Below are 26,211 nucleotides of genomic sequence, written 5' to 3' on the forward strand. Positions count from 1 at the left end.
ATGAACAATCACATTTTGACAAAAATCACTCAAAAATGAAAAACTGTTAATTTTTATTTAGATCAATAATGCATTGTACGGTGCAGTTTGTGCAGAAGAACCGCCATAAAAAATGCTTTAACAACCAAAAAAAAAAAAAAAGCTGAAAACTAACAAGGCAAATCTTGTGAGCTAAAAAATAAAAAAAATCTACAAAGACCCATTTTAATCATATACTTGAGTTTTGGTCATAGCTTTGGAGTTTGATAGAAAGTGATCAGTTACATTTAGAAGAAAAAAAAAAACATTAATGGCAAATCTTCAAGTATCAAATACATTTTGTCAGCTTTGTAAATCAGGTCAATAGAAATCAAAGAAACTCAATTAAATTCTGCTGGATCACCAAATATAAAGTAAAACTGCCCCAAATATCAAAAATGGCAGTGTATGCACTGGGATGGGACACCGCTGGAAGACAAATGCATGTTATATTGCACCCATGCCAAAATATTTGGTCATTAACAACCACAGCAATGGCTGTTAACAGCTTTGTTTTAACTCAGTTTCCTTTGGTTCTTTCTAGTACACATTGACAAGAGGCATTACTTTCTCATCTGGCCAGTTGAACCTGATGCAATGGAAACTGGGTTTGGTATTTTTTTGGTTTGGTTTTGCTTCATCATATATAGATGAACAGCAGTTGTTTAAAACTCACTCACACAGCTGTGGCTTTTCGAGTACCCATTAATGGGCTTATATGATAAAACCAGATTCACAGATTTATTTTGAAAAAGTATTTGCATCATTGAAGATTTAATAGTAATAGATTATTTTTTTATTTTTAAAAAAGCAAGAGATTAACTTTACCAACACTCTGAAATTAGCTGCGTTATTGCTGAGGTTTTATGTTTAAGCCCCGCTAGCCTTGTTCCTCGCAGGGCCCTGCAGTCCAATCTCAGAATACCCAGCAGGATGTGGAGCAAACAGAGTTTAATGTGCAGTCTAATGTGGAAAGTGATAGCTGGACAGGGCCTTTGTGGTTTAAACCACTAACTTAAGATGAGGTTTCTGGTTTGAGTCAGTATAGCAGAGGAAAAGGCAGCCATTTGTTTCCAGCAACAGTTTGGCATCATGTAAGTGGTGCTTGAAGAGCCAGAGAGATTTCATTTTGGGTCACCTGTCTGATGCTTTATCATAAACATTCAAACCTAGACAGGCTGAGTGTGAGAGGATCCCTCTCTGTTTAAAAAGCGGTGCTCTCTGTCTGGAAGCTGGGGTCTGGGTTTAAGGCTGGGGGGGTGGTGGTGGTGGCGGCAGGCTCTTGACCAGCAGAGCTTTCCCCTTCTTGGTCCTTAATCACCTCGGGGATGATGGTTCTTCCAGTCCCCTTAAGAACCAGGCCTCCTTCTGGAGAGGATATTAAAGGAAACCAATCAGCAAACAAATCAATAAACCAAACCATATAGACACACAGTTTTAGACCATGGAGTGCGCGCACACACACACACACACACACACACACCTTTCCACACACAGAAAGACACCAAGGACTGCTCTCATTAATACATCCTGTCAAATAAACTAACCAGTGTTGCTTAAGTAGCTTTTTTTAGTTGGTGTTGCAGTTATTTGAGAGTTTCCTTGGTGTGTCAATCTTTAAATGCAACACAAATTACGAAAATCTGTGCAAGATAATACACACACAGATTAACAGCACACTGTCAGTTTGAAGTCTGAAAGTTAGCACAGAAATCTGCCAGAAGCCAAAAGCCACTCAGCCTCAATGCAGGCTAATCGCAAGCATGTTAGTTTTGCTGCAAAGCACAGCTAAGGCCTAGGACAAACGCACAAAGTATACATAAATATATGCATACAGTATGTATACAACAACTACACACTGATAAGCAAATGCTTGCATTATTTCCTCCCCCAAACAGATGCACATGCAGCGGACAGAATAAGGTCAATGCATCAGCCAATCAGATCCTTACCATTACCTGCCTTATAAAGCTCATCTTACAGGCAGGCCCGCAGCTCAGACATCTGTAATATTTACACATTTGCTGTCATGCATCAGATCACCACATTTCCATTTCAAGTGTGTGAGGCAAAATGAGACAGTGAAACCAAAAGCCACTGAGCTAAACACAGCACTGCCCTGAGAAGAAGCTGAAATCACTCAATACAGAAGTGAACATGATATCAGCAGACGGCCAGCAAGTGAGTGAGTTCAATAATAAATGTCTGCACAAAGAAAAATCACATTCAACAAACAACAATGCAAAATATCAACAAGTCCTGCAAAAACCTGTCTGAATAAAGAGTAAACTCGTTATTTCTTCGCTGTTTTCAAAAGGTGCAATGTAACCACGATGGAGGTGGTCGGACGGAAGCTGTTTCAACTGACATTTCACCATTATTCAGAGGTCACTTAATAACGATATTTGAATATTTGCACTGCACTGTAGTTTTACTTCCCACTTTCACACATTATAATTCATAATTATATAGAACTTCACTTTACAGCTGTTATTAGTTACATTATCATTTCAGATTAATAATTTAGTTTATTATCTGGGTGGACATTACATTTATTATTGCATTACACATGATTTTTGTTGATTTTTAATTTGCATATTTCTCTATACTTTCATTTTACTTCACTTTTACAGGTCGTGTAGTTTTCGTTTCTTTAAATTTGACTTTTTTTTTTTTATTTATTACACCTTCACAGACAGTCTTGATCTTTGGAACCACTGCATTACAAAAGTGGCCAAATCAAAGATCGCTCTCTGAACTTACATTCATGGCACTAAATTTTTTTTTAACTCATGCACTATTGCCAAAAGTATTCACTCATCCATCATTATCATTGAATTCAGGTGTTCCAGTCACTTCCATGGTGTATAAACCAAGCACCTAGGCATGCAGACTGCTTCTACAAACATTTGTGAAAGAATCGGTCACTCTCAGGAGCTCAGTGAATTTCAGCGTGGTACTGTGATAGGATGCCACCTGTGCAACAAGTCCAGCTGTGAAAATTCCTCACTACTAAATATTCCACAGTCAACTGTTAGTGGAATTATAACAAAGTGGAAGAGATCATGAACAGCAGCAGCAGCTCAGCCATGAAGTGGTAAAATGACAGAGCAGGGTCAGCGCTGCTCAGCAGGGTCAGATGCTGAGGCGCATAGTAAAGGTGGCAGGGGCGCAGTGGGCAGGTGCTCACCTTGCAGCTGGAGGGTTGCTGGTTTGAGTCCCCGTCTGAGCGCATGCTCAAGGGCAAGACACTTAACCCACAGTGTGAATGTGGTTGTGTGTTTGGTGGTGGTCGGAGGTGCAAATTGGCAGCCACGCATCTGTCAGACATTAGTAGCTTACCACCACCAGGTATGATTGAGGTGTGAATGAATAGTGCATGAAATTGTAAAGTGTCTTTGGGTGTCTGGGAAAGTGCTATATAAGACTAATGCATTATTATTATTATTATTAAAGAGAGGTCACCAACTTTCTGGCGAGTAAATGACTACAGAACTTCATGTGGCCTTCAGATTAGCTCAATAATAGTGCATAAAGAGCTTCATGGAATGGGTTTCCATGGCTGAGCAGCTGCATCCAAGCCTCTTAGTTCCAGTGAAAGGAACTCCTAATGCTTCAGCACACCAAGACATTTTGGACAATTTCATGCTCACAACTTTGTAGGAACACTCTGAGGATGGCTCCTTCCTGTTCCAACATGACTGACAAAACAAGGTCCATAAAAACATGGATGAGTGAGTTTGGTGTGGAAGAACTTGACTGGCCTGCACAGACCGAATTAGAGCGGAGACTGTGAGCCAGACCTTCTTATCCAACATTAGTGTCTGACCTCACAAATGTTCTTCTGGAAGAACGGACATAAATTCCCATAAACACACTCCTGAATCTTGTAGAAAGCCTTCCTAGAAGAATTAAAGCTGTTATAGCTGCCAAGGGTGGGTTGACATCGTATTAAACCCTATGGATTAAGAATGTTCATAAATGTGTGAAGGCAGATGAGCTAATACTTTTGGTAGTGTAGTGTATATACACATAACTTATTTTACCAATGTTGTTGCAGTAGTTGATTTCTGCTATGCTGCATTGCTGGTACAATTTAAATATAATAAAGCAAACTTTTCCTATTAGTCGATTAGTATAAAAATAAAGAATAAATGTTTGCGAGGGACACAGAATGGTTTACCTGTAATGATCTTGGAGGAAGAGTTGCAGATGCCATTCCCGCTGTCATTTCCCGACGGTTGTGGAGGCGGTGGCATGCTGGGACGGGGCTTGGGTCTTGGAGCTGGCCTCGAGGGGCGAGGGAGAGATCCAAAGTGGCTGGAAGAAAGTGGATTGGAGTGCGAGCCATCATGAGGCGGAGTGTCAGGAGGGGTGGGACTGCTAGGGGGAGAGTGCTCTGACTCTCCCTGGGCCTGGTGGGGTGTAGGCGGCTGCGGGGGTGGATGGTTCGGAGCTTGGATTAGGGCGTCTTTGCTGTGGTGACGACGGGGTGTGATGGGTGGGTGCTGAGGGGAACCGGGTGTTTGGGTGTTACTGAGCTGAGAGGCAAATGGGCTGGCCTGTTTGGGTGGAGCTGGGGCTTGTTTCTTGGTGCCTTCAGAGGAAAACACACTTTTTAGATCTTATTCATGATATTACCAATATTAAAGACTAGAGTAGGAGATTAAGATTTTCTCACCTCTGCGGACCATGTGTGGACTGGGCCCCCTAGAACCTCCCTGCGGGGTTCCTACAGCAAGGTGAACTGACCCATTCCTCTGCGGAGGCGGGGTGGACATATGGTCACGGGCCGGGCTGTGAAAACACCACAGTTCCAAGTGTTAACCCATTCACGTGTCATGTGGCCTTAACATTCAAGGATCATGTGCAGCACCGGTGCTCATGCATAAAACAAACTGCACCTCTCCATTCAAAGAATAATTATAACTGATTACGGTTATTATAGGAAGAATGACTCAAAAGGAGCAATAAGTAGAAGGCACAGGGTGCAAAAATCATGGAAGAAGTTCATTCAACAAACAGAATAAGTGTTCAGTAATGAGTTGCATGCATGCAAAAAAAAAAAAGTGTGTCTTCAAAGCTTCAAAGTTGTTAAACAACCAGACAGACAGACGAGCAGACAGGAAGGAAGAACAGCTTCTCCTTAAAAATAGAATCAGAGTTCTGTTGATCACCACAAACAGAGGGCAGGGTGAAAGATGTGCAAAGCATAATGTTTTCATTTATTTCCATTTATTCATTAATGAAGCAGATTTAATACTTGCAGACATTAATAGACATTTTTACTCTCATGATTTATTTATTTATTTTTTTGTGACTTCCAGTAAGTCAAATTAATCAAAGACATGGCAAACAAAGGGTGGCGAGCTCCAGATTGGATGATTGGCTGCAGTGGAGTACCGGTGCTACCTCAGCTCACTCCTTACCTGCTCTCCTCTGTGCTGAGCTGGGTTACAACCTGATGTTGCACTGTGGCTACCTGGACCCCACCACCCAGACCACCACCACCACCACTACCAGCAACACTCAGGCCAGGCTGCTCAGCCTCTGAAGGAAGAGGAGGGTGGGGTTCAAGCTGTGTAGGAATCCCGGCTTCCAGAGGGGGTAATGGGGGTTGGAAGGTGGGTGAGGTTAGTTGTGACTGCTTTCTATTTAAGACGTTGGTTCTGCGAGGAGCGGGCTCCGGCTGTTTGTTAACAGGGCTAGGGAGGGGGGAGAGGGGAGAGTGTTCAGGAGGGCAAACCACAGGCCATCAGACAAGAAGTGAAGGTGCGAGAGACCCAGACAGAAATAAAACATAAAAAAAAAGAAAAACAGCGAGAGCAGTGAGAGATGTTGCGATGTCGAGACAGAAAGAGACACCACTTCCTGAGTGGAATGAAACCAGTTCAGAAAGAAGAACCCAAAGAGGACATAAAACCACATGACAGTGACCTTTAAAATAGAACAACTTTGAACTGCAACAATAATGCAGCGACAGGAGAAGAAAAAAAAAAAAGATGCCACACCATACAAACAAAATGCAAGCCCACGCAAAACATAAAACCAGCAACCTACAGTGCAACCTAAGCTTTAATTGGACATTAAGGAGATAACACAAGAGTACACAACAGTAACACAAGAGAAATAAAACTTGAGACAAAATGGATTCCCAACATTATTAAAATGGGTTTGTGTTTCATAAACGTTATGGACTAACCCTCAGGAAAATATAACTGATTAGCTTATGATAAAAATCACCGAAACACAACAAATGTAGTGCACAAATCACAGGAAACATCATTCCCTTATTTCACTTATTAGTAACTGGACTCATGGGAGCTACGTTAGACTGCGGCACAGCCTTGAAGTCTGGACTGGGCAGATCTTCAGTGGGTGTTTCAGTGACTGTGATGGACTCATCGGCCACGACATAAAGGGCCGACACCGCCGGGCCCCTCGACTCCTGCCTGTTCAGTGTCTTGGGACGGGACGGGAGGGCGAGAGGCAGGCTGAGGCTGAGGTTGGGACGAGACAGGTACCTGTCTTTACGAGGGGTGTGACTGTCCCCATCCTGCCCCATGCTGCCGGGGCGTTTCCTGTCCAGGCTGGGTTCAGGGTCTGGAGTGGGCGGATGGCTAGGCAAGGCGAACACACCTGACACGTTGAAGTCCACCTCTGGAGGACAGAAGCACATTGAGCAAACCCTGAAGATTAAAACGATCTAATGCTTGCAAGAAGACTGTATACAAAAGATGCACACAGCCTCTGTGACATCACACACTGGCCATTTTCCACTTGGAGCCAGGAGTTATGATATTTTGAAGAGATGGTATGCTGATGATTGTGTGTAATCTTTTTAAGCAAGCTCTAGACTGTACAGATACCGGCTAATGAGTGCTAATGCACATACAAATAAAATACTACAATTTTACTCAGCAAAACTTGAGCACAGACACCTCCAACAGGCACAATAATTCTCAAAGCAAGCCCCCACCCCCCACCCCGATACTAATTAGCAAATATTAACCAAAAAACTAATTAACTGAACTTTGATAGTAAACCTTGCAAAAATCAGCAGGTCTATACAGTCAGTGTGAGCATGCCAACATTAGAATTTGGGTAATAATGTGCTCAGAGTTCCACCATGCTAAGGAAAATCCCAGAGAGCCACGAGCATGACTGCAGACTCTTAGCCTTGCTGCTTAATCTGGAATGAAACTGTTTTAGCTACTATTCATTCATTCACTGAAGTACCCAGTGTGAACCTACAGAGTGTGAGCATGAGCTTTACTGTTGTTAAAGAAAGACAAAGCATTGAGTGCTGGCCAACACACCAAATCAAAAATGGAAATTTATGCAAATAATGTGGGCAGATTACTACACTGCACAAGTTCAGGCTGCGATATCATCAGGAACAAGTATGTCAAACAGCATGCAGAGTAAGCTGCCAGTGCTGAATTCTTCTGTACTTGTGTTTTCTGTTCCACTGAATTTGACCTTCTTTTTTAGGACAGAACAAGTATTACTGAAAATACAACAAAGATGTTTCACCTTCAGGGAAGAACCAGTCAGCATGCTGAATAATAGGCTCAATGATGGCAACTACATGTACAGATGTAGCTGCTGCCATCTCTGCCAGAGTCCTGAGTGAAACCACAGAAACAGAGAGGAGGACAGGAGGAAGGTCAGTGAATCTAACAGAGCAGAGCAAGAATGCACTTTGCGTTTTAGAATAACGACATAAAAATGGGGTGAACGGTGTACAAGATCCTCACCCCTCTGTCTTCGACCACAGCAGGTTAGGCCCCAGGACTATCGCAATGTTGCTGGGAGTCATTTTATTAACATCGCTATCCTGAGCCAGTTTAGCCAAGAACTTTACCAGATACCTGCAACAGAGACACAAACTGCATAAAAAAATATCCAGAGCAGATGAACAGCATCATGTCCTAAAGAAATCCAAAAATCCAGCAAAGACCTGAAAGTGTCTGATTATCAGCAGTTTTATTTTTCCAGCATGACAATGATCCCAAATACACTGACAATGCAGTAAAAGCACACATGCATAGAAAAACACACAAGGAACACTCATATCAATCCAAGTGAACAGGTTTATATAACAGGTACAAAATAAAACAAGAGTACCTGAAGTTTGCTTTGTGAGCCTTTGGCAAATGATCACATGTCACCCACAAGGCCTGAAGTCTTTTGTCAGGGTCTGTGACACTGAAACATAAACTTTATTGAAAACTGACTTCAGGTGAATTTTACAGGACAGTAAAAGTCATGTTTGTGTCTGAAATGTCTTACTTGGAGGCCTGTATCCACTCATCATACAGGCTAAATGTCATTAGAGGTTCAGGAAGTTCCCTGAGGTAGGACTTCAGAGCTCCTGTGTACAAAAAAAAAAAAAAAAAATGCCATGAGACAAAGATCTGGAGCAGATGTTTTCACTTTTTGTGGATTTGTAGAAGAAGCTGTACCAGCCACGGCATGAGGATCAGAGTAGAAGTCCTCGAGCTGCGAGGTGGGGCAGTCCAGCGCTGCTTTTAACTTTTTAAGTTTTGAAGCTCCAGCAGCTATTCTAAAGAGACCCTGGAAAGAAAATAAGAGACCGAGTTCACAGGCGTACCTAGTTACAGAAGACTGATTTCTGTCCTGAAATTAAAGAAGTGAGTCTGGGTTGGCGACAGAAAAGGAGAAGTAATACAAACTCAAGAGTAAGTCTGCAAAAGTAAAGAGGAATTCTTCTGTTACCAACAGAGATGTGACTCTTTCAGGATGAGCACCAGACAGATGTGGAGCAGAAAGGTTTGTTTCCATTTAGAAATGTCTTGAATCATACTTCATGGGGAGTCTAGTGATACGGTTACATTTAAAGAGTGCAACAGCGAACATACTAATGGGTAACAGATGCCTTCTCACACACACACACACACACACACACACACACACACACACACACACACACACACACACACACACACACACACACACACACACACACACACACACACACACACACACACAGTTTTCTAACCCCACAGGACAAAGACTGGCTAACCTCAAGTTGGCTGCAGATGTTTCCAGACTTTACATGCCATCATTTCTAAAAATCAGTCCACATGACCCACATCTCCTTCCAGCTCAAACACAGAGGTGGTTTATGGGTACAAATTTAATCCAAATTCTGGTCAATTAACCCTCAACTTTGCCCTATTTAAGCAAAGTCTCCCAGTCTCTTCTGCCATCTCTCCATCCGTACCTCCTCCTTCATGCCGGTTTCCAGCAGCATCATGACGCAGGCCTCAATCGGCAGAGCAATCTCACGGCTGGTCCTTTTCAGATGCTCCTCCAGAGCCGTGCCAAATGCCGGCTTCTCCATCCAGGTGTCTAGGTGAGAGGAGCATCATCAATATTCTGCCTTGGCACTTGTTTCAGTAACTGTCTGCAGTTCATTTCATGGCTGTCAACAATTCTTTTACAGTTGTACATATGACAGCAGCTATGTTATATCCTTTATTTAGCCTTTTTAAATCAACTTTTTCCAGTTATATTTGTGTGATCTATCCTTTCATACTGTTGCTCTGCTGTAATGCACACGAAAATCTTTTATATTGTTTAGATATTTAATAACTATGTTTTGTGTCATTTTTCACCTTGCTGTATCTGGATAGTTGGTATAACTGCCTCCAGAGCTGCCAGAGACCTCCTATGGTAGTCTGCCTGGGTCTCTAATAACTTTCATACAGACACAAACATACACACAAAAATCAAATACACAAATCCTCTACAAATGTCAACATGGTATTCAGTCCTCACGCGTCACCTAGTAATTCTGTTATAGCGGAACACGCCATATTTTAAATTTCCATTAACAGTAAACTGAGGCGCACTCACCATGACATAATAGCGTGCATATTCTCCCTCTTTGGAAGCAAAGCTGTACAAATCTGCAGCGAGCTGGTCCTGTACGAAATGAAGGGGAAAACTTTTTTACATATATGGCAAACACCAGCAAACTCTTCACAGGTATGACAAAGCTATGACCTTTAATTACTTGGCTCGAATAATGTGCATAGCATGAGTGTCCTGATCCATTCCCCATATAAAGCCTTCTTTGTTCAGCCAGTTCATTAAATATGATCCTAACCCTATGCAGCAACCCTGACTGGAATGTACAGCTATTAGTTTGACATGCCTCCAGTAACTTCTCTCTGTGCAACTTACTTGAACCACAATGACTGCTAAAGTATTGCACCATTATAAATCATATTTTTAGTAGTAAATCTCAAGACTCTGTGTGGACAGAAGGACTCAACACAAACCCTACCTTGCATATTTCTACTTTATTGAGCGCTTCGTCCATCTCGTCTTTGAGCGAGTCAACTTTAGCTGCCACGGTTTGATTGGTGGACTTAGTCGCCTGTAACCACCTGCAGAAAAATAGTGATTTAAGACACTCAGACATGTTTGTGGAAACATTTGAAAGAAAGGGACCATGCAAAGATTTCACTTTTAATTGCATTCAGGCTGTATGGAAATGTACCTTGTTTTAGCCGAGTCATAATCGAGAACCAGCTTAGCAAGCTGCTTTCTCTGTTTTAGTATGTTGGGGATTTCTACCTGTGACAGAAACAAGAGGAACCATGAGAACAGCATGACTACACATGCACTGTAAAGCCATAATCAGCAGTTAGGGCAATTTTCCTGTGAGAACTGAGTCAATTTTAAGTAGAAAGAATGGCAATGAACACAAAACAATGCTAAAGGGCATTGTTGAATTTGGCACAAAAACAAAGTACAGCTTAACATTTCAGTTGCTTTAAAATATAGTGCATGATTAAAAAGGGATTTAAAGAACAACAAAAAGATAACGCATCAATGCAAGCATGAAAAAAAGTGACAACTTGTGTGTTTTTACCTCTGCCAGCTGGTTGAGAGGATCCAGAATGTCTTTCTCCACCTGCATTTCATGCTGCAACAGTTCAGTGGCTAACTTGCCCTCAGCGTCCCCACACACGTCCATCATTTTGCTGATCCATGCACAGAGGAATATATGCAAATATGCCAGTTATCACTACTTTTCCCTCACAGAGAGTAAAACATTTGTGTAAAGACTTCCTGTTAGATCCCACACTCTTATCTTGATGACCAAATTTGCCTACTTAAATGTTATATGTTACACTTAAATGATGCTGAAACTGGTCTTTTGATGGTAACTCACCCAATCAAACTCTCTTCCCCGAGCTGACCACCTCCCTCCTGCATGGTCTGAGACAGTGCCGTCAAGGGCAGCTTTTTCTGCGAGGTAAAAAAAAAAATTGCTCAGTCTACTTGAGAAACCTCACTTCATTGACATTTTTCTTTTCTTATTTGGATTTGACTGAAATGTGGTGCAGAAACACCAAAGAGAAACCTCCAGTGATCATCATACAGGAGAGCGGTTCTCAAACTTTTTCTGGTGTGTCCCACCCTACAAATTTTTATCATTAAACAATAACAATACCTATCACCAATGGCAATATAATCCTCCTATGATTAATGAAAATCTACTAAAAAAATGTACAAGTCAGAACCACATTACAGCCCCATTTCATGATAGAAAACCCTGCAGCAGACATCTTAGTACCTTCCGCAAAGCTATTTTGGCCTAATTTGGAGGCCTTGTCCTAAACGTTCATGCTAGTACTTTTAGTCACCCTTGGGTTAGTAAAGATATAATACATATTCCAGTTTGTGTTGCACATCAATCCGGGACTAGAGGGCTAAAATAAGAGCAATAACGTGCTCTTGGGTTATCTTTTAATTTCACAGTGCCTGCAGGAGCACCAAACAATGCGCCATGAAGATGATTTCATTGAGAAACTAATCAAAGTACAACAATGTAACAGGAATTCCTTCAGAGTTATGTCACTTTTATTGGCCATTTGGGCTGGGTCTGCTAAACAGAGATAGTGAAGCTGGCAGGAGGCCAGTGCTGAATATTCTGCCCCTGGTTCTCTGTTATATCTGTGTGTTACATAAGAAAAGCACAAGTTAGCAGGGCCCTTGTTTCTACTGACTGTCACAGTGATTAATCCTTAGTAATTTTGTGGGTGAGCTACATGCAAAATGTGGCATGCTGCTGACATGATGTGATGATAAAATACATTTATGATATGTCGGTTTAAAGTTCAGCAGCTAAATGACTGAATAAATCTGTTTTCTGGGACAGACAGAAAAAGGGTGCCGCTTACGTGTCTCTTCTCTGTGTCTGTGCCCAGTTGAGCTTGCAGACAGGACACCAGCCTCTTGTGCGTGTTGTGAGACACCAGACGAACCAGCTCCAGCCGCCTCTCGATCTGTGAGCGCACATATATATAAAAAAAAAAGGAAAGAAAAAAAAAAAAAGCAACGTTATTGAATCAGAGCAAGCAAAGCAGGTCTACCGTGGAAGAGTTCAGCTAACTGAATTAAACCAGGATGAAGGAAATGGACCATTTAAGCTTCCTGTTCAGCAGAAACAACACAAGTGAGGGCTACAAATCAAAACACAGATGCTTCACTCGCACACATTTGTCTCTACATTTTTCCAGCCTGCTTGTGTTATTGAAATATGATGGCGGTTGTAGCTGCTGTTTGTCCAGTTCTCTTATGCAGTTCTGACAGCCAGATGGAAGGAGTCAGCGTCGATAGCAGGCCTTTACTGAGCACAGGGAAGAGAGAGCAAGAGATACTATCAAAGAAAACAGATGCATCAGTATGACTGCAGGACTGATACTGGTTATACAACACGAGCAGGTATTAAACGGAAATTCTCAGCGGTGTCTTCACCTCTTTACCTCATATTACCACAGCCCCTACAGCACACTATACTTTTTTCAGCTTGACCCAACAGTTTAATTTTAGGAGACCTGAAGTGAGAAATATAAATTCTACATTCTGTCTGCTCCTAAAAGACAATTTGACCAATTTTCTCTATGGTGGCCCTGAGTGCGCAGCACACTACAGCTTTCAGGAATCACTTGCAAAAGTGCAGAACACAAGTAAGCCAAAAAACAAAAAAAATGCATTCGACAACATGTGCTGCATTTAGATAAAAATGCTGATAAAGACTAAATCAAATCCTGAAGTGAGCTAAAAATACAAAGAACAGCCAGATCCAGAGGAAACTGTAGGATTTACAGCACATATTAGAAACATTATTTGAGTCGACAAACAACAATAACTTGTATTTTATCTCATTTCCCAGCACCAGGGTGGTACAATTAGCCTTCAGTATTTGAATCATCCTGGTAAAACAATCATGTCCCAGAATTAGGGACGAGAAAAAAATTTAAAAAAAAACTTTTTGAACTTGTATTTGATTGCAGCGAGAACCAAATTTGATGACATTCTTACGCTGTATATTTTCTTGTGCCTATTTTTCTACTAATATTTGGGTTTCATCTTGTTGGCATCATCAAGCAATGACGTCCAGCCTGAAACTGGGCAGTCTGCTTCCAAGTGCGAAGCAGATGGGATGAGAATTAGCACCTCAAAGTCTAAAGTCATTGTTCTCAGCTAGAAAAAGATAGCATCCACTCCGGCTTGAGAACGAGTTGCTGCCCCAAGTTGAGGAGTTTATGTATCTCTGGGTCTTGTTCAAGAGTGAGGGGAGATGGACAGACGGATTGGTGCAATGTCAGCAGTGATGCGGCAGCTGTACTGGTCTGCTGTGGTGAAGAGAGAGCTGAACACAAAAGCAAAGCTGACCATTTACTGGTTGATCAGCGTTCCCACCTACGGTCAAGAGCTCTCTGAGTTACGACCAAAAGAGTGAGCTCATCGACACAAGAAGGGTGACTGGGCTCAGGCTTAGAGATGGTAGATGGGCTGGTTCTTATATAACATTTTTTTCCACTCTGAGCACTCAAGGCGCTTTATACAACATGTCTTCATCCACCCATTCACACACATTCATACAATCACTTTTTGCTACACCTTTCTACCTAACATTTGCACACACATTCCCACTCCAGTGAATGCATTGGATTGCTGGATACTTTGGCATGTAGACTGGAGCAGCCAGGGATCAAACCACCAACCTTCCGCTTAGTAGATGACCTGCTCTACCTCCTGAGCCACAGCCACCTGTTGAGGTGGTTCAGGCATCTGGCCAGGATGCCTCCTGAGCATGGTGTTTCAGGCATGTCCCACTGGGAGGAGGCCCCAGGGCAGAGCACGGACACACTGGAGAGATTATCTCTCTTGGTTGGCTTGGGAAGGCCTTTGTGAGGCATCTCTACTGCTGCACCCACAACCCAGACAAGCAGCAGGGGGAAAAAGCAAATACAAAATCTGATGGATGCCATTTGGTTTTGAAATGGATGAGTATTACCTGGTATTAACCACCAGCACAGACCTAGTTAGCAGTTATGGTTACACAAACAAATGTCTCAAATGATGAGGAAAGCCTACACTTAAAATGATTCTTTTCCACACTTCCAACAGGAATAGGCATTCCCTTAAGTAGGAAATTTCAGAATGTAATACCAATACATATTTGAACTCATTATATTTTCTGTAAAATCAGTTTAGAGACTGGTAATGGATACAATTTATGATTTATTATATATTATTATTGATTGATTGGCCTGGAGTGGTGGCCTAGGGGAGAAGAAGAGGGTTCGTCACTGAGAGGACCCTGGTTCAAATCCTCGGGCTGGCATCACTGTGGGTCCCTGAGCAAGCCCCCCCCCCCAGGTTGCTCCCCGGGCGCCCGTTGGCTGCCCCCTGCTCCATGCTGTGCTGTGTGTACTACATACTCCATGTGTGTGATGGGTTAAATGCAGAGAATGAATTTCACTGCATGTAAATGTATGTGACAAATAAAGCTCTTTCTTCTTCTTCTTCTTCTTCATTTGTAAAACTAATAACTAATAAAAGGAAAACTAGTCTCAGTCTCAATGTATGATTATCACTGTGGAATGATTAACATTAGATAACTGAGGCAAGAATTCTGTTGTAATAATTCACCAAATAACTTGCAAGCAATTTGATGTAAAATGACAAATAGCAGTTGCAGAAATAATTGAGGCACAAGGAGTTTGCCATGAGGAATCCAACTTTGTAATCTCCACTGTCAGACTGTCCTCAAATGCAACACCAGTGAGAGTTTCAGGCCTCTTTCTGACATCGTGACAATAACTGAACTGTCAAGTTCCAGACTCTTCCAGATGTGGGTTTGAAAAGTCTGTCAACTACAGTAGACTCTGTAAATGATCAGCAGTTATATGAAGAACACAAAAATTATAGTTAATCTGCTGACATCTGTAACATCACTACTGTGGGCAAACTAACAGCCTAGTATCCTTTGGCAGATAAAGTGTGTGCAATACTAAAAACAAACAAACAGAGCAGTTTTGAATAGTTAAAAGATTTATGAAACCACAAACTTAAGTCACTTGCAATCTTTCCAGAGTCTGATACATGCTGATCTTTCACCCAACTAGCTGCTTGCCATAAGTATCCACTTCCTCTTCCTGTTTCAGTATAAACATTAGCTACGCTGTTACATCTGAGAGCCCCTCATTTGCTGTCTGATCCCATCTTCTTCTTCCTTTACTTTCATCCTCACAAATTCACTGTTCTCTTTACACTGTTTGAGTCTCTCTCACAAGCTCACACGGCTTCACTCCACCCTCTCCCTTTACTCTCCTCCTCCTTTCCTGCAGCTGTTGCAGCATGCCAAACCACAGCTGGACTTGGCTTCCTCGCCTGGATCCAATTGATTCGCTGACTATTCAGCTGATCCCCAGTACAATTGGATCCAGACTTCCAACGATGTAGCCAAAAAGGAAAAGAGGCCTGAGTGACTGCAGAGTGGGCGGTACGGAGGACTGAACAGACTTGATAATCACAGTATTAGTCTTAATAGAAGAGTATTTATTCATTTATTTTTTGTGAGAGCACACCACAGGAAACTCAGGGCAGTTACTGATACAAAGCATGTATTAAACTGCAAGCTCTTTTTCCCCCCTCACAAAAATCCCCTCCAACTTCTCTTTCTCTTGATCAGAACTGAGAGAGAAGGCAAGCACAGAGGCTAAGAGTCCCCAGAGCACAGAGCAGGCATCAAGGACAGCAGATATGATATTTATTATTAGCATGAAATGGATGGAGGTGAGCTGTGAATTGACTTGCACAGGAAGTAGGAATAGAAGGCAGGTTAAAGAAGGTTCAATAGCATTACGAAGACATCAGCTGCTGAGGTTGGGATTGTGGGAATTGCAAAGTTTTGTTAAACTTGACTTTGTGCCAGTATTTTCTTGTGTTTTAAATAAGGAAAGACATCATTTTTAACTGCACACTATTTGAAATATTTTTTGCTAAAAAGAGCGTGACGACACGTGCAGAGAAGTGTTTTCATGCAAGCCTCTGGTTCTGCCAACCAAGTGTTTTTCTAAAAAATGAGATGTCTAAGATATAATGGTAATACAGTAGAGGCACGAGCCGGGTGGAACCCTGTTAAAATAATAAATGGTGTAATAAGGAAATCTAATAATCATCAGACTTAAGTTAGTCTCAGTTCTGAAGCTGCAGGATTTACTGTGCTCACAAGAGGAGATGTTTCCTCAGGGAGATCCTCCATTAAGGAAACAAAGAAAGAGAAATGCTCAGACAAACTGAAGTCAAAGAGTTGGAAGAGCAGGGAAAAAAATTCAGATAAAACAGGAACACTCCCAGATCATAGGCAGAGACAAGCCCACACATTCTGACAATTAACAGGACTGAGATGACCCCCACACACACACACACACCCCACCCCACCCCCAACCAGCAGTGAAAACAGAATACAGCAAGCTGACAACCTCTGACCTTTCATAACAAAAAAACATGGAACGTTTAGTGAGTCACACAGGATACAGTTATGTTTTCTGGATTGGAGCCGCTTCAGCTGACTGAATGGCTGGTTAGCTGCCGGCTGGCAGGTGACTCTGTGGCTGAACTTGTTGGCAGGCCCATTTACTGTCCGACTAGCTGGTGACTGAGCAGAAATGAGATTTTAATGCGAAAAACAATCCAAAGGCTCACGTCTGCCTAAAAGGAATAGTGTCACATTTTTTTGAAAATACACACTAGTAAAGAAGTTATGTGAGAAAATGGCCACCACTTTTGTGTTTGTCCATTAAATATGAAACCAATAACTGATTGGCTTAGGTTAGACTGGAAACAGAAGAAAGCAGCAAGACAAGTTTCCTCCAGCACATCCCCCTCAGTCACGATACAGGAATATTGGTGGTCATCTTCTGCCTACATAATCTTCTTTAGGTAGAAGATGTCACAAAGTACAATATATAACCATAGAAAGTGATGTACACAATTGTGTACGCAGTGACCGAAGGGGTTAAAGCTTCCCATGAAATAAGAAAGAAGTTGTTTTGCCTCACCAGCTGCTTCACTGGTAGACACTTGCTTGTCACATATTATCAGTTACCAGTCCATCATACTCTCCAATCCCCCTCAAGTACTTAGACATGGGCTCGGCTCTAGCCTAGCTCTCAATTGTGAGACCAGGCAGGCAGAGATACAATCCAGTCAGACAGCCTCCTCAACTCTCCCACTGATGCAGGACGTGTCCGAACAAGATAAATACCTTAGCCAATGCAAACGACTATGGAAAAATGGAAAAGACTGGAAGTCATATAGAGTCAAATTTCAATTTGGACCTCTCACAGAGGGCGGTCCTGAAAGAGTGTGTGTGTGTGTGTGTGTGGGGGGGGGGGGGGGGCATATTCTCTCTCCGCTGTTTGGAAAGAGTGAAGAAAAAAACACTTTTCCAGGCAGTGTGATTAAATTACAATGCTGATTCTGATTCACTGCTCTGTGAATCAGCAACAAATCTGAAAACGGACTCTCCGCTTTATATTTTGTGTGTGTGTGTGTGTGTGTGTGTGTGTGTGTGTGCGCGCGTGTGTGTGTGTGTGTGTGTGTGTGTGTGTGTGTGTGTGTGTGTGTGTGTTATTTGCAAATAGCACAGATTCTGACATGCATTTTCCACTATGCTTGTTGCCTGACAATCACATTCCTCACTGAGGGCCGGAGCTTAAGGAATGCCTAACGCAGCAGAAAGCTTCTGTCATTTAGCGCCAAAGACGAGCAAAGAATGGTGTGGGAAGGGTTGGGCCAGCTTATGCTGGATACTTATGGCAGGGCAAAGACACAAGCAACCTGAATGTCTTAAATACAACAAAACAGGTGTTTATGCATATTTTTAGACAAACTGGTTTTCCCTGAGAGACAAGAGGACTACTTTCCTGCACCCTTGGGTTGAGGAATGAGTCATGACTGTCATTTGCACTTATGCCTACTTGGAGTCATTGGGTGGGATGCTAGTGGGTGCCCCACCTGGGGACTCAATTGTCATGCTGGGACACTTCAACACTCGGGTGATGAGAGGAGCTGAGTTGTAAACTGATCACTACCCGGTGATGAGCTGGATCAGTGGAGGGGATGACGCTGGACAGGCTGGCCTTGGATAAGCGGGTGAAAAAGGATGGATGGATGGATGGATAGTTGATATTTGTCTTGCAAACTACTGTATCTAGATCGGGTTCATAGTTCAACTGCTACATGTCATAAAACTCTGACAGTATGGGGGTTGTTGAGTTTTTCCTTCACTCCTTCATCTTTACTTTCTTCCACAAAAGTTCCTTTCTTCTCTGAACATGAACTATTCCTCCCAGTTCGTCATATTTATTCACACCATTTTCCTAACAGTGACCTCACAGCTTCACTAGCCAGAGCGCCCCACCACCACCACCACCACACAACACAACAGTGCACATCAAGAATAATTTCAAGATAACAGAGCATCGCCAGAGCTCGCCTTGAGTGGAAAGCCATAAGGCACTTGTGCTGTGCCAAACCCTTGAGCTGGCTAGGCAATGCTGAATTAAGGACCAACCAGTAAAGTTTTAATGGCAGCAGTTGTACTATGAGACTGCAGAGAGACTTGGCATCAACAAGCCAAGGCGTGATTGCTTTAACAGAGCTTTTGAGGGGAACTTGTTAAGTCCGTTGATAACTTCCGTATTTAACTGTTCCAGAAAATGAGATCTAAACAAGCTGTTTTTACACGCAGACACATTAATTTAAAATAAGCTGCAGCTAGACTAGGACATAATAATAGAATAGGACAAAACACCCTTTCATAGGTGACAAACTCAGTCACAGTATAAACATATATATAAACAGGCAAAACCTTAGCTGCTAGGGGTGCAACAATACAATCAGCTCAGGGCCTGTAATTTACTGCAAGTCTGGCAAAAACTGTAACATATAAGGTTCTTTACTTATTCAACTTACAGGGAGAATAAATAGTGTACAACACTGCAACATTCAGAGTACATCCAGCCAATAACTACACTGATGAAAAACAAAAACACCAAAGATTAGATTTTAGGTGTTGGGACCAACTAAAAAAATTATTTTAATCAAAAATAGTTTTGCAGATAATATTCTGTTGACTGATTTGAAATGAGATTGTCATTTCAGATTATAGACCTATAAAGAATGACTGAGATTTAGTCATTCGTTCAGCAATCCATGCTGTTTTTGTGGAGAACACTGTGCTATGATTTACTTTACACCCCAGAGACGCCACGTCTGCACAATCCCAGACTACTGTGAAGAGATACAATTAATGTGACAGCTGATATACACTCACTGGCCACTTTATTAGGCACAAAAGGTGCTTTATACTGTAAAACGAACCCCCTATGAGCAAGCACTTGGCAACAGTGATAAGGAAAAACTGCCTTTTAACAGGAAGAAACCTCCAACATAACCAGGCTCAGGGAGGGGCGGTCATCTGCCACAACCGGCTTGGGGTGAGGCATGGGGGAAGGGACAAAAATATCCCCCACACCATTACACCACCAGCAGCAGCCTGAACTGTTGCTACAAGGCAGAATGGGTCCACGCTTTCATGTTGTTTATGCCAAATTCTGACCCTCCCATCTGAACATCACAGCAGAAATCGCAACTCATCAGACCAGGCAACCCTTTTCCAATCTATTACTGTCCGATTTTGGTAGGCCCATATGAACTGGGGTGGCTCAGTGTTTGAGCAGGCGACCATATTCATGTGCCGTGTAGCGGTGCGGGCGGCGCAGGTTCGAGTCCCAACCTGTCGCCTATTTCCCGTGTGTCTTCCCCTGTATCTCTCCTCCTGATTTTCTGTCTCCAGGGAAACTTTCACTTTCAGGAATCTAATGTCAAATTTTACAAGGCTTGGCAGCCATTCATCTCACACACCACGAACTGAAAACATTCACTCATGCATCATTCTGAGGGTGATTGTGTATATGTGCATAGACTTGAGTGTTGCTGAAATGTGCATTTTTTTAGATAAAACCTATTAGAAATAAAGTGCCTTTAAACAAAAGATAATATTTACCTGCAGGAGGTCATCGCTCAGGACCTCAGTTTTTTCAGCCCTGTGAAGAGAAAGACAAAGGCCAGAGGTCAAAGACTGACAACAAACAGGACACACACCTGTCCTACAGCAATACAGGTGAGATACGAAAAGCTTGCACAATAAGGTTATTTTTTGGATTTTATGACTATTCAGCATGCTTTCATGTTGTGGCACCTCCTTCACATGGTGTCAATGCAGACATTTTATTTGAAGGAACCTGACTGACCTGTTACTAGCTCTGGTCTGTTTTTTTTTTCCTGCAGCTAATGAGACCATCAAAGTTGAGTAGTTTCCCCAGCACAACCAGTCTGCAGTTCGCACTGTGTTTAGTATTCTGCTGACTTACTGCAGGCGTAAGCTGAAATCTACTATAAATTGTTGTCATAATATACTTATTGGGTACTATTTGTAGCTGATTGCAGCAGATTGCTGCCCCTCTCTGAGCCTGGTTATGCTGGAGGGTCCTTCCTATTTAAAAAGAGAGTTTTTCCTTCCCACTGTTGCCAAGCGCTTGCTTATAGGGTGTTTTGTGATTGTTGGAGATCTTTCTAATATTGTAGGGTCGTTACCTTACAGCATAGAGTGCCTTGACGGGATTGTTGTTGTGATTTGGTGCTATATAAATAAAACTGAATTGACTTTGTACAAACGTGCTCAACACTGATGCATAAATGTCACTGTGATTCTCCACCCTGTCCCAAAAAAAAAAAAAAAAAAACTTCCTGAGGTTTCATCTGCCCTGTGTTTGTTATGACAACATGTAGAGGTGTGTTTTTCCCTATGGAGGGAGGTGGATATTGCCAGGTGGCCTGTTGATGTGTGAAACACACCAAACACATGCTGCATTGTTGCAGAGTCTGCAGAAAATCTTGACATTTCTCCAAAACTTCTAGGAAATGTTGACAAAAAGCCAACCCTCTAGAACATCAGCGACTGTTCTTCAGTTGTTTGTTTTACATCTCGCTCAGCTAACAAATCCATCAGCACACAGATATGTCTTCATGGCACAAATCTCTGAAGGCCTGTCCCCACCCTTTAACAGCAGACCCATGCACACAGTAGATTTATATCTTGCAGGGTATCAATTAATCTTCTCACATGCAAGAGTTATTACCCGATACTGACATGAGACAATAGTAAGATCTTCATGTTACACCCTCAAAATGCAGTACAGGCTGACTTCACTCATGCCTGAAATGTTCTAGAGTAATGCTGCCGACATGAGCCCAGGAGCACACTCGCAAAGCAGTGTCTTAATCTCAAGAGGTTCACTTCCTGGTTAAAAAAAAATAAAAGCTCTAGAGTGAAGCTGTGTGAGTGAATGTGGTCAGACCAGATCAGTGCTTGATAAATACCCCTCCACTTATCATTTAATTAAATACATCTGAGCTCTGGACCACTTGATTAGATCACCTGTGTGTACTTGTCAAAGCACCCTCGTGGGGACCAGTTTGAATTTTAAACCAGTGGAATGAGGACATTTTGGGAAAGTGGGGACCTTTGGCCCATCCTCACTTTTTTTTTTTTTCCTTTAAAGGCCTGCTTGTGAGTGAAGACCTGGTTTTATGGTTATCATTATATTTAGGTTTAACTCAGGGTAAGGGTCGAGGGAAGGCATTACATCAATCAGTCTCTTCACAAAGGTATCTACACAAATGTGTGTGCTCTTGCCAATTTCTTCTGGATCTCCAGCATATGTCCAAACATAGAAGAAACTGATTTAAAATGGAACATAAACAAATGGACACAAATCAATCACTCTAATGTATTAAGAATGCAGACACAGATAGAAAACAAACCATTTATTTACATGGTTTGTAATGTATTAGATCTGCAGCCAGAATACCTCCACACTGATCTATATGATCACATTACACATTAGGCTTTATTGGTTTTGTCTCTGAAGGAAAAAGCTACATGAGCAATCTTTAGATTCCTATCAATACGGTATTAGCATTGATTGGAGTGGAGTGCAGCTTGGCTCTAGCCAGCAGCTATTGTTCTGAAAACAGGCCGACCTTGAAAGAAAACTTCACAGCAAGCTGAAGAAGAGCTGAAGCTTTAAAACATGCACCTGTAGGAAAACTGACCAAACGCACACACACACACACAATCACAATTCTTAAACCCTGCTCATAATGATGGAACATATCATGTTTTTCTGAATCAGTTTTAGTACAGGGCACCGTGTAAGCTTCAGAGGAATGGATGAATCCATAAACACTGCTACCCTATTATCTTCTACCACAATGCAGCTACATCTGAATTGAGCTGCTTCCTCTTATTAATCACATGTAAATCAATCTGGCTTCCTCTTTTATAAAAACGTGACTTTGTGGCTGCATGGCACCCCAGCCCCCCATCCCTCCACTGTCAACAGATACAGAAATGCTTACTCCACAAAAACCGTTCTTTGTGCCCGGCCCTTCCTGGGCCAAACAGAAAACCACAAATCATCACAAACTCTCACGGGGGGGACACACACACACACGCAGATTTACTGCAGATGTTCACAGCCAGTTCTGTCAAACTACATTTGGTACATTTGTTAGCAGGTAAACCTTTTTTTTTTCTCCAAGCTCATGATGGCAATCTCATCTAAACCTTTATAACCTTACTTTATGGTTTATTACGTGTGACCATGTGTAACACAAAGACTGGGGTAAACATTTAACTTCCATTTGCCCTGAGTGATTGCTTGCTGTGATTAATTTTTTAAATGTATTTTTTAGCTCCCACCCACTCTTACTTAAGCTGTGGAATAAATGTTAACCCCCCAAATACACACACACACACACACACACACACACACACACACACACACACACACACACAGTGGGTGTGTGCTAGCAAGCTGTTTTGCCTTTCAGTAAGCAAGCTGTCATTCTGCTCAGTTGAGTTTTACTGCTCTTACACAACATGTAGACTAACATATGCAAGGAATCCAAGGCCAGCGCCTGCAGGGTATTAATGGAAACTAATAACCAGCAGACTGGTTAATTAATACAGTAATAACTGGAGACACTCAATCAGAGAGATAGGAAGGAGGATGGTATAGGTAGTTTGCCCTGCCGACACACATCAGGAAACATGCTTATGTGCACATCCTAGCCTGTAACTGAACATATGCCATTCGAACAGAGCAATAAAATGTGGGGTCATTCTTGTGCCCACAGGAAAAAAAGAAAAAAGGTGTTGATGACAGAGAAGTGAGTTCAGAACTGAGGCCTCCTCCAGGTACACTAACAGCATACAAACAAAATGAATCTGCTTTTTTATTTATTTATTATTTATTATTTAAATGTCTCCTTCCCTCACATTGGTGCATGTTTACTATATTGCTTTTGTTGTTTTATTGTATGCGGTCTGCATGTTTTGATTAGCTCCTATGTATCCCAAGCAGGACTTCCTTGTGTAGGAGAGCTAGCTGTCAGTGGGTTTCCCTGTTTAAATAAAGACAACATAATTTCATTGGTGCTTAGTGGCCTACATTTGAGCCATCAATTAATTAATTAAAGGCAGCAGCAGTGATGCTAATAGTGACAGTAATGATATTTGCAGCCATTTATCTAATGAAGCTACTTAATGCTACTCAAGACACATTTAAATTGACAATTCATGTGTTTTGTTTAGTCTTGTCACCGTGACAGTCACATACTTTTAAACCACATCTGGAACATCTACTTTCCAATCTCCTCGTGTTGTTTAAAAACACTCAGAAAACATTAATGTGAAATTTTAGCACGTTTGCTGCATTTCTGACATCATTTAACTGCAAACCGATGCTTTCGTTTCCTGACCCTTTATAAATTCTCCAGGTTTTTATTACACAAAATCGTGGCCAGCCCTTTCGCCACCGCCCACAATAAGCAGCTAGATGACAATTGGAAGACATAAATTATAAGCGCTGGCCTAACACAATACTGTATGACATCACTTTGTAACAATGCATGTAGTTAACTTAAAACGCCTACCTTCCAACAGTCTGGTTGGCAAGTTGCTTCATGCGATTAAACTGCTTCTTCATGTTGCAAGTCTTGTCAGCTTCTTCCTACAAGTCCGTAAAAGTTTGCGGCACCAAAAAGCGCTGTCGATCATGCACCAAAAAAAGAAAAGAAAAAAAAAAAAAGTTGCGCTACGTCGCAGCCATTGTGCCACAAAGAGCTGCACTCTGACCGCTTTTAGTTACAACTGAACCGTTTTCGTGATTGAGCCCAGTGGCATTGGCCGTTATTATAAAACGCCGCAGACGCGCAGAAAAAAAAAAAAAAAAAAAAAATCAGCAGAAACTGCGTCGGAAGACCTTCAGGATCCCCATTGGCAACAATGTCAGAGCTCCTGTTAGGCTGCCTGGTTTCTTTACTACCACTGTGATAGGAAGGAGGAAGTGCTTTTACTTCCCGGACTGTAAGCCGCATGGGCCCATGGTGACATGTGATACCTTAACAAGAAGAAGAAGAAGAAGAAGAAGAAGAAAGAGACTCGGCTTTGGTCATGGCAAAGTCACATGCTTTAAGGTGGGAATAAACCCTTCAAAATAAACATCGGGGCGATTATAAAGTTCTGAAAAATGGCAAATCAGAGAAACATGACAAAAACCAGAACCATGAAGTGTTACAAAAAAGAAAAGAAAAGTGGCGTTTGTGATGCACGTGAATTAATAATTCACTAACACGAGAAAAAAGAAAGACAAAGAAATGAACACTGGTTCTGACTCAGTCAGTGTCACTTCGGAGTTGGATCAATGTCTGAGCGACTGTGCGTGACCACCACAGTCTTCCAGAGTTATCTGCTGCCACCATGTGGCTATTGCTGCTATATCGTGAAAGGGGTATTATTCTGTTTTATCTCTCATAATGAATTTGTTAGTCTAATATAGACATCACTGCCTGGATGTGGAGGATTTTTAAATGTTGATGTGGTGAGATCTGAATGAAGAAAAGGCGAAATGAATCTTTTCTGGCCGTCAAGGCCATTTTAATTCTCCTGGGTAAAATCCTGTTACACCATTAAAGCTACTCTACTTTGATTATTCACTATATTGCCAAAAGTATTTGCTCGTTTGCCTTCACACACACATATGAACGTGAGTAACATCCCATTCTTAATCCACAGGGTTTAACATGATGTTGGCTCACCCTTTGCAGCTATATCAGCTTCAACTCTTCTGGGAAGGTTTTCCACAAGGTTTAGGAGTGTGTTTATGGGACTTTTTTTCTATTTCTCCAAAAGAGTATTTGTGAGGTCAGACACTAATGTTGGACAAGAAGGTCTGGCTCTCAGTCTCCGCTCTAATTCATCCCAAAGGTGTTCTATCAGGTTGAGGTCAGGACTCTGTGCAGGCCAGTCAGGTTCTTCCACACCAAACTGACTCATCCATGTCTTTATGGTCCTTGTTTTGTCAGTCATGTTGGAACAGGAAGGGGCCATCCCCAAACTGTTCCCACAAAGTTGGGAGCATGAAATTGTCCAAAATGTCTTGGTATCCCGAAGCATTAACAGTTCCTTTCACTGGAACTAAGAGGCTATGCCCAACGCCTGAAAAACAACCCCACAGCATAATCTCCCCTCCACCAAATTTTACACTCAGCACAATGCAGACAGACAAGTACTGTTCTCCTGGCAACCACCAAACCCAGACTCATCCATCGGATTGCCAGACAGAGAACCATGGTTCGTCATTCCAGAGAACACGTCTCCACTGCTCTAGAGTCCAGTGGTGGCGTGCTTTACTCCACTGCATCTGACACTTTGCATTGTGC

The 26,211-nt window shown here is 42.1% G+C and overlaps 1 protein-coding gene across 2 annotated transcripts; it reads right to left on the minus strand.

Annotated features, from left to right (window-relative positions):
* Positions 1–81: 81 nt before the first annotated feature.
* arhgap17b (Rho GTPase activating protein 17b) lies at positions 82–24,746 on the minus strand. 2 transcript variants are annotated; one of them, XM_030736340.1, is made up of 20 exons: positions 24,424–24,746; positions 20,429–20,468; positions 12,243–12,347; positions 11,231–11,307; positions 10,928–11,039; positions 10,553–10,629; positions 10,337–10,439; positions 9,904–9,972; positions 9,663–9,744; positions 9,269–9,396; positions 8,487–8,598; positions 8,314–8,395; positions 8,149–8,229; positions 7,779–7,892; positions 7,555–7,646; positions 6,543–6,678; positions 5,448–5,723; positions 4,700–4,815; positions 4,202–4,615; positions 82–1,386 (listed from the first exon to the last, which is right to left on the minus strand). In XM_030736340.1, the coding sequence occupies exons 1-20, from the start codon at positions 24,474–24,476 to the stop codon at positions 1,223–1,225; spliced, it is 2,433 nt and encodes an 810-aa protein (XP_030592200.1). In that variant the 5' UTR covers positions 24,477–24,746; the 3' UTR covers positions 82–1,222. The 2 variants fall into 2 exon arrangements, with proteins under 2 accessions (XP_030592200.1, XP_030592201.1); XM_030736341.1 differs by lacking the exon at positions 5,448–5,723 and having other exon boundaries at positions 24,424–24,745.
* Between the last annotated feature and the right edge of the window lie 1,465 nt (positions 24,747–26,211).

This window comes from Archocentrus centrarchus, chromosome 8 (assembly GCF_007364275.1).
Source record: "Archocentrus centrarchus isolate MPI-CPG fArcCen1 chromosome 8, fArcCen1, whole genome shotgun sequence".
Taxonomy (NCBI): domain Eukaryota; kingdom Metazoa; phylum Chordata; class Actinopteri; order Cichliformes; family Cichlidae; genus Archocentrus; species Archocentrus centrarchus.